The sequence below is a fragment of the Garra rufa genome, chromosome 15 (genome assembly GCF_049309525.1).
Source record: "Garra rufa chromosome 15, GarRuf1.0, whole genome shotgun sequence".
In the NCBI taxonomy this organism is placed as follows: Eukaryota; Metazoa; Chordata; class Actinopteri; order Cypriniformes; family Cyprinidae; genus Garra; species Garra rufa.
In genome coordinates this window covers 44,907,610-44,922,550 of record NC_133375.1, presented here as the reverse complement: position 1 = coordinate 44,922,550, position 14,941 = coordinate 44,907,610, and the positions used below count along the sequence as shown (strand labels likewise).

General features: G+C 36.6%; 1 protein-coding gene across 1 annotated transcript in view; it reads left to right on the top strand.

The window, feature by feature from the left end:
* The first annotated feature begins 2,413 nt into the window (after positions 1 to 2,413).
* Positions 2,414 to 14,941, top strand: part of prdm6 (PR domain containing 6) — a 59,082-nt gene continuing 46,554 nt past the window's right edge. The window contains exons 1-2 of the mRNA XM_073819734.1: positions 2,414 to 2,819; positions 5,658 to 5,965. Of these exons, the coding sequence (XP_073675835.1) occupies positions 2,414 to 2,819; positions 5,658 to 5,965 (714 nt within the window). The remainder of the gene's footprint in view (positions 2,820 to 5,657; positions 5,966 to 14,941) is intronic.

The window sequence follows — 14,941 nt, the reverse complement described above, 5'->3', positions numbered from 1 at the left end:
TTTAAAACACTCTTAAAAATAAAGGCTCTTTATTCGCATCAATGATTCTATGAAGAACCTTAAATATCCATGGAACCTTTCATATGCAGAAAACGTTCTTCAGATTTTAAAAATCTTCTTCAAATTCGTTCTGTTCACTCAAAGGTTGTTTGTGGAACAAAAAATGGTTCTTCCATGGCATCACTGCAAAAACACCCTCTTGGAACCTAATTGTTTTTAAGAGTGTAGGCTCTAGTGCGCCCCCTCTGTCTCGTCTGACAGAATGACAGCGACATATCTAAACATTGAATAGAGCTCAGTCAGGGTAGAATCATATTTAATTTCTGACAGGAATGAGAACCAGGCCGTGAACAGACTCAAGTACAGCGGGTTTAATGGACTACGGGCTAATGTTGTTGAACAACATACCGACTGTTGAGCTGATGAAACGTGTTTCTGAAAAGACTTTTTTAAATAACTCCATTAAACAGGTCTGAATTGTGAAAAACAGACTAAATCCCTCAAAGCGTCGTTTTTATTTGCGTCAAATCAAAACGGCGCCAAAATCGACGATTAGACACGCGTTGAGGTGAATTGAATATGAAGGATAACTTAATTCTGCCTCATTAAAATAGTGATTTGAATACAAATTGATATAGATCTAACGATTATTCATGTTTCTAACATTATAGTGAATTGTCAAGACTTACATTCTCAGAGAAACGGGAAAAGTGTGAATCCAGGACACGGAAAGTATTTAAAGGAGCAAAGCCGAGCAGCGGTGTCCTGGAAAAGTGCGATATAATGAGTTCACTCTGCTTTTCCCTCTATCAAACGACACAAAAAGAGTTTTGTTAATGGATAAATAGCAAAAGCGCTTTTACATCATTAATAGATTGATGTAAAACACACTCGAGGCCCTCCTATAAATCTCTGTTTTTGCGGCGGGTTATTTACAGGCAATTTATTATAAATCTGAGTTGTTGCAACAACAGGACGAGCATCAACTCCCATCTGAATATACGTCTATATTAATGAATTATATACTCAGCAACCCGTGACCTTAAAACTATAATAAGAGGCGCTGGTGGCTGAATTCTTTATCGGACTCCTGTCAAACGGAGCCGTTCATTTGTCTTTCAGCCATCAGCGGAATTAATTATCAAGAAATGCAAAGGGTCTAAGTGAATGTCAAACAGCAGTCTATGTTAATGAAAGACACGCCTAAACACTTTTTTCCCCGCGCTGAAAATATACAAATGAACCCCGAGCTTTAATAATCCGCTTTTTTGGCAGAGAAAATGATATATTTGGGCAGTTAATGTATTGATCCCCGCTGCCCCTCGAGTGCACTTTATTTCACTGGTCATTTATCAATGAATAAAAACACCAATACGCTGTCATAATAGCAGTGTTACTTGGCAGTCTGACAACTATAAATGGTTGTTAAGGTTGGGTTCGACACGCGTTATTCAAATAATAACAATAATTTAATTAATTCCTATTTAATCGCGCTTAACCATGATAACTGCGAGACCAAAATAACGCCTTATCGCCACAGAAAAATCTAACGAACAATAAATCTAAACGCTGCTCTCGCATTCTTTAAGGGTGAATAATTTGTAGACAAGAATTCATTTTCAGACGATTATGTTTGTGTTTTGGTTCGTTATCAATCTGCAGAGACCTCCAGATGAAAAATGGGCCTGTCAAAATGTTGCCAGTCAAAACATCTACCCCTCCTCTACTCTAAAATGCCCTACATTCAGATATAGAGCGCTTTTCCAAACTTTCTCAAGCGTCTGGAAAGGCTGGGAAAGTCTTATCTGGTTTGTCAACCGAGCGGCTTCAAGAAATAATACAATTATCGAATGCCTGATTGAAAGGCCCATTAATTATCGCGCAAACTCAAATATAAAAATTCCAAAAGTAGTTTATAATTCCATTTTCAACTTTTCGCCCAGTGCGTAATTGTGCGTATCTAATCAAACGCAAGTTAAAAAAGAGAAATGCCAAAGTGAAACTAGTCGTGAGCAGCGGGACAGATGCTAAGCATCACTTTCGTGTCTGTCTGTCCGGAGGCACGTGCTCGTGCGGGAGCGCGATGCGCGTGAGAGTGGGAGGACGCTCGCGCTGACGGGGTTCGAGCAGAGCTCGCGGTCAATACTGTGATGGTGTGAGAGTGTCCGAGAGTCACAGCACTGGAGACTCTTCTGACAGGGTAAGTGTGTTTCACTCGTGAGCGCTTGCATTTCACTTGCTCGCACAAACATGAGAAGTCCAGAACGCCTCGGCTTCTCGCAGTGCGTTCAGACGCGCGCCGCGGCCTGACTAACGTTAACCTTACTTAAGTTAACCCGCGATTGTTTTCTGAAGAGCACATATGAAAGTCCATCACCATCATCCATCATCTCTGCTGCTGTTACAGTCGGACATGCTGAAGCCGGGCGAGCCGAGCGGTTCTGCTTTCCTCAAAGTGGACCCGACCTACATCCAGCACTGGCAGCAGCTCTTCCCGCAGAAAGCCGCCTCTCTGCCGCCTCCGGTGCCGCTGGAGAACCTCCGCCTGCAGAGACCCAACCTGATCTCCTCCACCTCGAGTTCGAGCTCCTCCACCGCGTCTCCCGCGTGTCAGATCGCGCTCTTCGGACAGACTCTGAGCTCCGACAGCACCGGCGGCGGATCTTCTCAAGCCAAAGAACTTTGTTTGTCGTCCAACTTTAAGAATGATAAAGGATCGCGGCTGAAGCTGAGCTCCGAGGAGCTGGACTACTATCTGTACGGACAACAGCGGATGGAGATCATCCCGCTCAACAACCACAACGGAGACGCCAACAACCGTATGTAGCTTTATTTACAATCATATCACACACCCTGATCATAAAGAAATGGAAAAAAGAGACACTTGGAACTTTTTAATTCTTTAGTGCGTTAGAAAAACACCGTTCTGGTGCTTTAAAAAACGCATCCCAAACACGAATCTGAAGAACATAATCAAACATATTTAGTTTTCGTATACACTCTTAAAAATAAAGGTTCTTTATTGGCACCAATGGTTCTATTAAGACATTTCAAATGCAGAAAAGGTGTTTTAGATTTTTAAAATGTTCTTCAAATTGGTTCTTTTAAGAACCGTTCACTGTTGGAGAACCAAGAATGTTTCTTCTATGGCATTACTGCAAAAACACCCTTTTATTTTTAAGAGTGTAGTCAAAATAAGAGTGAAATATGGTTCTTAAAAAAAAACAACAGAGCTCGTGAAGAAGACTTTTTGGAAGTGATGATACAAAACGAGCGATTCTAGCCTAAACGTGTTTATTGGTTATTGGTTATTTTGGAAAAAAGTCAATTTATGTCTTGTTGCGTAATTAAATATTTTGAAAACATTTGAATGAACGCTATGCTTAAGTGAATTTAATTTTAGAAATTTTAGATTTACGATACAGCACTGGTTTGCATTATATTGCTGGTTAACACAGCTTGTTTTTAGTGTTTTTAATATTAGATTGTGTTGTGCAGATGAGTTGACTTAATTCTCAAATTATCGAATTGAATTTGTTCTTACGCATTTGCGTGTTGAGCTTGACTGGTTTTTTAGTTTTTAAACCGAATCAATAGGAAATCATCAACGAGCGGTATCGAATATACTAAAACTATTTAATGATATTAACGAATTGAAATGAATAGATATTAAATAAATCGATATTCACATTGCACACTCATTTTAAAAATGCATATTCAGTAATAAACATTTAGAGCTGATTTGTATATTTAAATTAGTTTGAAATTTCTTAAATATTTGCAATTGAGAATCAGATATGACAATTGCATTGATTGGCAATGTCAACAACGGAAATCATTTTGAATCTTAATTGCGAAGTAGATTTTTGTTTTTGTGGATAATTGCATAAACGCTGTGATGCACGGAGGGAAATCCAGTATGACTGTGAGATGTGAAAGGTGTTGAGTGATCAGCAGATCTTCATCGATAAATGCAGCAGCACATGAGGGATGAGCGGACAACACACAATTAATTGCTGTATAGTTTTGTAGAGTGAGTCCGGATCACTGATCGATCTGCTCCATCGGCCCACATTCATCATCCCAGCACGGGACATGTGTGTCTCCCGGGGACACTGAGACTTCTTTATCTACATGCGGGATTCTGAGCCCATATTTCAGAGCAGTGCAGCTCATTTATAAAGCGCCTCACAGAACAACACATGTACTTTAACACGCAGCTTCATTTGCGCTAATGATCGCGAGGCGATATTCAGACGCAAAACGCCATGGAAATATTCTGATGCACAGTACAAAATAAGACAAGCATTCGAGACTGAATAGCATCTACAGCGTAACTAAGTCAGTTTAGAAGACGATGCACATTGCGCTTTATTTTTATGGGACAGTTTAATGAGCTGCACGTGTTCAACGCCAACAAGAAATCATCTTTTTAAGAGATTCCTCACTTATTTCACTGTGGGATATACGATTTTATCTGGTTGTACATTTTTTACCTTTTTCTTAGTCGTGCAAAAATGTTTGTGCATAATATGAAGAAAATCATTTAATGTCAAATGCACAATTATTCTGTATCATTTAAAGCCAATTCACAGAAATCATTTGAAGTCTTATGCAGTTTTTTTCTTAATTTTACCCTGTTTTTGCATAATTTAAAGTCAATGCACAGAAATTATTTGAAGTCTAATGCACAGATTGTTTTTTATTTTACCCTGTTTTTGCATAATTTAAAGTCAAGGATGTAATGTGAATTTCCTACTTTTTTGTGCATAAAGTCAATAATTTAAAGTCAAATGCACAAATATTTTGTTTGCATAATCTAAAATCAATCAGGTGCATTTTTGCATAATTTAAAGTCAATGCACAGAAATATTTTTTCTTTTTTGCATAAAGTCAATCATTTGAATTCTAATGAACATATTTTCTGATTTTTACCTTCAACGTAAAGTGAATTTCATATTTTTTGTGCATAAAGTCAGTCATTTGAAATCTAATGCACAGAATCTTTTTCCTCAATTTCAGTTTTTTAATCAGTTTTTGCGTAATTTAAAATCTTTTGCATATTTTTTGTGCATAAAGTCAATAATTTAAAGTCAAATGCACATAATCTTTTTTCATAATTTCATTTTTTTTATCTGTTTTTGCGTAATTTCAAGTAAATTGCATAAAGTCAATAATTTAAAGTCAAATGCGCACAAGCTTTTTTCATAATTTCTGTTTTTTATGTTTTTGCGTAATTTCAAGTCAATTGCATGAAGTCAGTAATTTAAAGTCAATTGCACATAATCTTTTTTCATAATTTCAGTTTTTTAAATCTGTTTTGCATAATTTAAAGTCAGTTGTGTAAGTCAATAATTTAAAATCTAATCCCTAACACAAATATAATTACATTTTTGAGTGATGAATCTTGTGAATTGAACGGCGTGGTGTTTATAAGCTACGACATGCATGTGTTTTTACATTTAAAGCTTTAGGTTTAAAGTGATATACCTAGAGAATGGTTTGGAGCGCAGTAGCAGAAAATGTCTTCATGCACCAGCTGACAAAAGGACAATTTAAAGTTTGTGTGTGAGTCAGTGAAGGGGATCGCGTGGGCCGTTCGGGGTCCCATCTGTGCGCGGGTAAATAACTGGCCCTCTCGCTGTGCCGTCCCTCAGGCTGTGACATGTGTGCGGACAACCGTAACGGCGAGTGCCCCATGCACGGACCCCTGCACTCGCTGCGGAGGCTGGTGGGGACCAGCAGCGCCTCGGTGACCGTCCCTCCTCCAGAGGTCCCGGACTGGCTGAGGGATTTGCCCCGTGAGGTGTGTCTGTGCACCAGCACCGTCCCGGGTCTTGGATACGGCATCTGCGCGGCCCAGCGCATCCCACAGGGCACCTGGATCGGGCCCTTCCAGGGCGTCCCGCTGCCGCTGGAGAAGGTGCAGTCGGGATCCGTGCGAAACACAAGACACTTATGGGAGGTGAGCGATACTGTGTGTTTGTGTGTGTAAATGCGAACAACCTGATGTGTCCAACACAAAGAGGGGCGGGTGAGAAAAAGCCCAAATGCACTAACTAAAGGTCAGCGGCTTCACCTCTGATACCAGCTGACAGACAGACAGAGAGAGAGAGAGAGAGAGAGAGAGAGAGAGAGAGTTAGTGCAGATGGATCATCAATTATCAGCTCTCTAAAAATAGACATGGACAGATATGCACGGAACATTATTTCTGTCAGAGAATTGAAAATAAAAAGCTCACAATTCTGACTGTTTTCTTGCAATTTGTTATGAGATTATATCTGATGATTCTGACATTTTTCAGTGTTTTTTCAGAACTGCAATATGTGAAATCACAAAGCTGAGAACTGAGATATAAACTGACAACTGCAAGAATAAAAATCACAGTTAACCTTTTTAATTTTTCTACTCGATGACTGAAATAGGCTTAAATTGGTGTGTTGTGCATGGAAGCCTGTTTCTGTTATAGAATAACGAATAAAAAGCTCACAATTCTGACTGTTTTTTGCAAATTGATATAAGTTTATATCATAATTCTGACATTTTTCAGTATAAACACAGTTCTGAGAACTGAGATATTAACTGATAATTGCATGAAAAAAATTCACAATTGTGAGCTGAAAAGTCACAGATATGCTTTTTTATTTTTTATTTTATATTATTTTTTAATTTTTAGAGAAATAGGCTTAAATATTGTATTGTACATGGAAGCTTGTTTCAGTTATACAAAACGAAAAAGCTTACAATTCTGACTATTTTCTTGCAATTTGATATGAGATTATATATGATACAGTAGTTATGATATTTTCAGTATAAAGTCAGAATTGTAAGATGTGAACTCACAAATCTGAGAGCTGAGATATTAACTGATAATTGCATGAATAAAACTCAGAATTGTGAGCTGAAAAGTACCATTTACCATTTTTAATTGTTGTATTCTATGACTGAAATAGCCTTAAACAGGTGTATTGTACATGGAAGCTACTGTTATAGAACAAAAACTAAAAAGCTCACAATTCTGACTGTTTTCTGGTGATTTGATATGAGTGTATATCTGATAATTCTGACATTTTTCAGTATAAACAAGATGTGAGCAATTCTGAGAACTGAGATATAAATTGATACTTGCAAGAATAAATGTTAGAATTGTGAGCTGAAAAGTCACAGTTATGATTTTTTATTTTTTATTTTATGAGAGAAATATGCTTAAATATTGTATTGGACATGGAAGCTTATTTCTGTTATAGAACAAAAACTAAAAAGCTCACAATTCTGACTGTTTTCTTGTGATTTGATATGAGTGTATATCATAATTCTGTCATTTTTCAGTATAAACTCAGAACTGCAAGATGTGAACTCACAATTCTGAGAACTGAGATATAAACATAATTTCAAGAATAAAAGTCAGAATTTTGAGCTGAAAAGTCAGAGTTACCCTTTTTTATTTTTTATTTTATGACAGAAATAGGCTTAAACAATTGTGCATGGAAGCTTATTTCTGTCAGAATAAAAAATAAAAAGGGTAAATGTGATTATTTTCTCACAGTTATGAGTTTATATCTTACAATTCTGATGTTTTCTGTATAATCTAAGTATTGCCTTATTTGCTTTACTAAAAAAGTCAGAATTTGGGGAAAGCAATTGTCAGATGTCAACTCAGAATTCTGTGTTTAAACTTGCATTTGAGAGATATAAACTTGCAAGAAAATAAGTTATGTGATATAAAAAGTCAAGATAACAATTTTTCTATTAATAATATGACAAAAACGAAACAAAATTGTGAGATGAGATGAGAAACTCGATCCGGAGAAAAAAGCAAAACTGGGTGATATAAACTCCAGAAAAAAGTCCAAATTGTAAGATTTAAATTCCGAACGTTTAGATATAAACTTGTAATTGCAAGAAAAAATGACAAAATTGTCAGATGTAAAGTCAGAATTTAGAGGGAAAAAAGTCAAAATTCAAAATAGTGCGATATAAATTTGAAATTATAAGAAGAACAGCCAGTATTGAGGTAAAATGTTACAATTACCTTTTTCATCTGTGACAGAAAAACTGAATTGTGAGATGTAAACTTAGACTTCTGAGAAAAAAGGCAAAATTGCAAAATGTAAACCCACAATTATGAGTTTGTAACTTGGAATAATGAGGCATAAGAAAATAAGTCAGAAATGTGAGATGTAAATCAAAGAAAAAAGTCTAATTGTGAGAACTTAACTTGTGAATGCATGGGGGAAAAAGTAAGAAATGTGAGATAAAAAGTCAAAATTACCTTTTTGTATTTCTTAATCTGTGACGAAAACAAACAAAACTGAATTGTGAGATTCAGAGAAAAAGGGAAAACTCTGTGATATAAACTCAGAATTCTGAGTGCAGAATGTAAACCCACAGTTATGAGTTTATAATTTGGAATAATGAGGTATAAAAAGTCAGTTCTAATATTTTTATTCTGTGGTAGAAGCAAGCTTCCATAAATGTGCATAAAGCTAAACTTCTTACACTCTTAGAGAAAAAAATGTCAAAATTGTGAGATATTAGCTTCAGAAATATGAGATAAAAAGTCAAAACGACCTTTTTTTGTATTTGTGACGAAAACAAACAAACAAAACTAAAAATGAATTGTGAGATTCAGAGAAAAGGGGAAAACTCTGTGATAAGAGAAAAGGTAAAATTGCAGAATGTAAACCCACAGTTATGAGTTTATAATTTGGAATAACAAGGTATAAATTTAGAAGTCTGAGAAAAAAAGTCACAAAAATGCGCATAAAGCTAAACTTTGTACACTCTCAGAAAAAAAGGTACAAAATATGCTCCATTTAGGGTTAATAAGGTATAAAGGAGTCCCTTTTGAAAGATTCCATTCCACTAAAAGTTTTTGTGCCTTTTTTCTATGCTTTTATCTTTCACGAGTTGTTCTGAAAGCTGATGTGAAAGTCTTGGTTTGAAATGGACGGCGAGACGGAGATGTTGTTGGCCTGCTCTGAAGCGAACACTGTTCCTGGTTCAGTGTGACGTCACTTTCTAAGCACAAATTCCTCTGGATTACAGTGTGTCTGGATGGTGTAAAACACAAACATTGAGGCTGAGATGTGCTGCGAGGAGCGGCGACCGAACTAAAATAGCAGCGTGAGCGCCGCTGAATGATTCTCTGGAGTGTGTCAGAAATCACCGCTAATGGCGAATGAATCAGCGGCTGGATTTGGCAGAGGGTTATTGGTGCTCGGTAGCTCCGCAGATTAATATTTCCCCTGTTAGATCATCTATTAGTTTAATACTAGCAAATCAGATCGCACGCCGCGCTCATTACGGCCGATTCAGCGTTTGATTAAGACTGTCTGGCCCTCGCCGCTTCCTGACCTTTTATTGACGGCGTTATTACGGCTCCTGCTGTCAGAGCGCTGATGTATGGACGTCTGCCGGGTTAAACACCTGATATAGCGCCCATTTGTCCAGTCAATTAGGAGCAAATAAAACTGATAGTTCATCTGCTGTTTCTTTAAATGACAGCCATAGAAACATAATGATCGTCCAGTAGATTCATTACAGAAACACACACATGTTTATGAACCCTATGTGCTGCACATGTCTGGGCTCCACAAAACCAGTCTTAAGTAGCACGGGAATATTTGTAGCAATAGACAAAAATACATTGAATGGGTCAAAATCAGACATTTTTCTTTCATGTCTAAAATCATTAGGATATTGAGTAAAGATCATGTTGCATGAAGATATTTTGTAAATTTCCTACTGTAAATATATCAAAACTTCATTTTTGATTAGTAATATGCATTGCTAAGAACTTCATTTTCGCAAATTTAAAGACGATTTTCTCAATGTTTGATTTTGTTTGCACTCTCAGATTACAGATTTTTAAAATAGTTGCATCTCAGCCAAATAGAAAATTTTAAATCCTTTTTTTTTATGTTTTATTTGAACTTTTTCATTTTAAGTTTTTTATTATATGATGTTCAGGTAATTGCAAATTAACCACACATCAGTGCTGAAAAATATTTTAATGCAACATTGCATATGCAGTGATGATAAATGGAAATTAAGTTGTTTTTTAATTAATACTGAAATATGTTTTTTTATATATATTTTGAATCATTCATTCGTTCAAACGGCTGATTCATCCAGAAACGAATCAAGTGACTGTCTTTGTGAAAGAGTCACTGAATCATTGACTCACTAGATTTGTTCAAATGGCTGATTCATTCAGAAACAAATTATGTGACTATCTTTATGAAAGAGTCACTGAATCATTGACTCACTAGATTTGTTCAAATGGCTGATTCATTTGGAAACGAAGCAATTGACTGTCTATATGAAAGAGTCACTGAATCACTGACTCACTAGATTTGTTCAAACGGCTGATTCATTCAGAAACAAATTATGTGACTATCTTTATGAAAGAGTCACTGAATCATTGACTCAGTAGATTCATTCAAACGGCTGATTCATCCAGAAACAAATCAAGTGACTGTCTTTGTGAAAGAGTCACTGAATCACTGACTCACTAGATTTGTTCAAACGGCTGGTTCATTCAGAAATGAAGCGAGTGACTGCTTTTATGACTGAGTCACTGAATCACTGACTCACTAGATTTGTTCAAACGGCTGGTTCATTCAGAAATGAAGCGAGTGACTGCTTTTATGACTGAGTCACTGAATCACTGACTCACTAGATTTGTTCAAATGGCTGATTCATTCAGAAATGAAGCGAGTGACTGCTTTTATGACTGAGTCACTGAATCACTGACTCACTAGATTTGTTCAAACGGCTGATTCATTCAGAAACAAATTATGTGACTATCTTTATGAAAGAGTCACTGAATCATTGACTCAGTAGATTCATTCAAACGGCTGATTCATCCAGAAACAAATCAAGTGACTGTCTTTGTGAAAGAGTCACTGAATCACTGACTCACTAGATTTGTTCAAACGGCTGGTTCATTCAGAAATGAAGCGAGTGACTGCTTTTATGACTGAGTCACTGAATCACTGACTCACTAGATTTGTTCAAATGGCTGATTCATTCAGAAATGAAGCGAGTGACTGCTTTTATGACTGAGTCACTGAATCACTGACTCACTAGATTTGTTCAAACGGCTGATTCATTCAGAAACAAATTATGTGACTATCTTTATGAAAGAGTCACTGAATCATTGACTCAGTAGATTTGTTCAAACGGCTGGTTCATTCAGAAATGAAGCGAGTGACTGCTTTTATGACTGAGTCACTGAATCACTGACTCACTAGATTTGTTCAAACGGCTGATTCATTCAGAAATGAAGCGAGTGACTGCTTTTATGACTGAGTCACTGAATCACTGACTCACTAGATTTGTTCAAATGGCTGAGTCATTCAGAAATGAAGCAAGTGACTGCCTTTATGACTGAGTCACTGAATCACTGACTCACTAGATTTGTTCAAATGGCTGATTCATCCAGAAACGAATCAAGCAACTGTCTTTATAAAAAAGTCACTGATTCACTGACTGACTAGACTCATTAAAACCACTGATTTATCTAAAAAAATGAATCAAATGACTGTCTTTATGAAAGAGTCACTGAATCATTGAGTCACTGAATTTATTCAAATGGCTGATTCATCTAGAAACTAATCAAATGACTGTCTTTATGAATGAGTCACTGAATCATTAACTCACTAGATTCATTCAAACAGCTAATTCATTCAGAAACAAATGAAGTGACTGTCTTTATAAAAGAGTCACTGATTCACTGACTCACTAGATTTGTTCAAATGACCGATTCATTCAGAAATGAATCAAGTGACTGCCATTTTGAATGAGTCAATCATTGACTCGATTTGTTCATTTGACTTTGATTTGTTCAAACAGCTGATTCATTCTGAAATGAACCATGTGACAGTTTTTTTTTAAAGAGTCGCTGAATCTTGACTCAGTAGATTTGTTCAAATGGCTGATTCATTTGGAAATGAATTAAGTGACTGTCACTGAATCATTGAACTGTTGTATTAAATGAATGTCACATTTGTAATCAAGCAGATATTGTGAAAAAACGCACTCTTGCTGGTGTGATATTGCTAAACTCTATCATATGATATGAATATAAGAGGCGCTTATATCTTGAATTTTCAGCTCATATAACTGCATTCCAATAGACTGCATTAGTGTGAGATGACGGACAGATCTTATTCCTTTGAATTAGGGCTGTCAAAATTAACGCGTTAATAACTCGTTAACGCAAATTCATTTTAACGGCACAAATTTTTATTAACTCGCGATTAAAGGATAACTATTGCGAAAATGCAACCTGGGCTGTTTTTTTTTTACTGTTAACGAGACAAACTTATATCTAAAAGCATAATTACGACCAGTGTTGTTTTCGTCAACGATGACGATGACGAAATCATTTCGTTGACGCCACTTTTTTTCATGACGATAACGAGACGATGACGAGATAAAAATGGCTCGTTGATGACTAAAACATGACGAGACGTGTGTGAGTTTTCGTTGACGAGACGAGAATAGACGAAAATGTTAGTGGGTGGTCCGTCAGACGTTTAAAATGCATGACATTTCTGCTTATTGTGCATGCCAATTAAAACCTAAAACGTATCTGCCGCTATGGCAAGCCGTTTTAGCATTAAATACTCTTTGCTATACTAGTATGGCAAGCCGTTTTAGCATTCCATCCTTGTTTGTCTTTTATGTTTTAAAACATTCCTTCATTATTGTAATTATTGGTGAAAATAGTCGATCCGGAAGCTCACATTGTGTTGAACTATAGATCTGCTATTTTCACAACTTACAAGTGACACTACCCAACAGCAAAATACTTACTGACCTACATTAATTTGTTAAAAGACTACTTTTTCTCCTTTTTTGACTAAAACTAGACTAAAACCTTTTTGACTTTTCGTCGAGTAAAACTAGACTAAAACCTTTTTGACTTTTCGTCGACTAAAATTGGACTAAAACTATCACATATAGAAGTGACTAAAATTGGACTAAAACTAATAAGCATTTTAGTCCAAAAGACTAAGACTAAGACTAAATCTAAGATGGTTGTCAAAAACAACACTGATTACGAAAAACGAGCCGTTTTTGAGATTGACCGTGATTTCGTTTTGTGGTCAATGGCCGGTGAATGGGAGTACTAGGGGCATAACTTTGAGCGCATCAAAATCCATATTTTTACAACACTAAGAAGGCTCAACACACCATGAAACTTTGCTGAAAGTATCGTCTGGGTCTCTACACATGAACTCCAGCATTGAGAACATTGTATTGTTTACACAGAGTTTACTAAAAAGAAAGGTTTTGAACAACTCACTTTCACTGTTTGAGTTTTGCCGTCTTGCCAGTCAAGAAGTGTCCATCTCCGAATGCGAATGAATGGACTCCATAGGACGAAATATTAGGCTTATATGAGGCTCTTTTCACAACTAGAAGGTTAATGTTGTTTTTCACTTGCGACAAAACAACGAATTACCCGTGCATTTATATGGAAATATGCTTTAGGAGCTATCCATCCTCGCATTCGGAGATGGACACTTCTTGACTGGCAAGACGGCAAAACTCAAACAGTGAAAGTGAGTTGTTCAAAACCTTTCTTTTTAGTAAACTCTGTGTAAACAATACAATGTTCTCAATGCTGGAGTTCATGTGTAGAGACCCAGACGATACTTCCAGCAAAGTTTCATGGTGTGTCGAGTCTTCTTAGTGTTGTAAAATATCGATTTTGATGCGCTCAAAGTTATGCCCCTAGTTCTCCCATTCCAACCATTGACCACAAAACGAAATCACGGTCAATCTCAAAAACGGCTCGTTTGTCGTAATTATGCTTTTAGATATAAGTTTTTCTCGTTTACAGTAAAAAAAAAAAAGCCCAGGTTGCATTTTGGCAATAGTTATCCTTTAATGCAGCGCGCATTTTCTGTTTGACCCACTACCTAGCAGTTAAAGAAATGGATGCACAATGTTGCCAACCTTGTGAAAAGTGTCTAGTAACAATACATTAACACATAATTTGACAAACCTAATATAGTTTCTGAGGCTCTCCGGTTTTGCCGAATGAGAGTGAGGTCTTCCTCTCTTTATATCTGTGTCTGCTCTGTTCAGCGAGTGGCAGTGGAGCAGCGCTTTCAGTTAAACCAGATATTATGTTGCTTCCAGTGCTTGAAGTGGGCCTGTATTTTAGCCTTTTTCGTACTTGCGTACCAGCACTTCTGCCATATTTAATGAATGCAAGCGGAGTCGGTCTACTTTATTGGTGCTGTGGGGTTGATGCGTAAAGCCACATACTAGTATGCAAGTGAAAACGGCGTATTATATGCACCTCAAACACATGCATAATTGCATATCATATGCACGGCAAAGTTAATTTCAGCTTATTAATAGCACGCCAAATAGAAACAGAAAATCATGCTATTGTGCATTTTCATGAGACCGGGCTCTCGAATCAGTACATTATAATGAAAACAATACCTTAAAAAAATAAAAGAAGCAGGTGTTTGCGATCACATAACTTTAAATGGGTAAACTCCTAAAAAGTCCAAGGATCGTGAAAGCATTCAAACAGGAAGTTAAAAACAACGATTATAATGCAGGAAATAGTGACTTATGTCCAGATGCTGGTAAATGATTCTTTTCAGCGATTGAATCATGATCATAATTCAGGATTTTTCTCAGTCATTATTTCATATTACTTTGGTTGTCTGATAACAGAAACACTCAAATATAACAATGGAAACAGTTTTGTTGAGAACTTGGCTGCATCAAATGACAGTATGTGGGCACCGAGAGGCAAACAGATGTAATAATAACTAATAAATGTACATTTTGCATGTTCAGAAGTGAGCTGCCCTGTCCTGCAAATAATATAAACAGGCTTGTGTTAGTAAATTGCTCAGTGCAAAGAAAGAGAAGTAATGAGAACCTGGTATTTCTATGTTC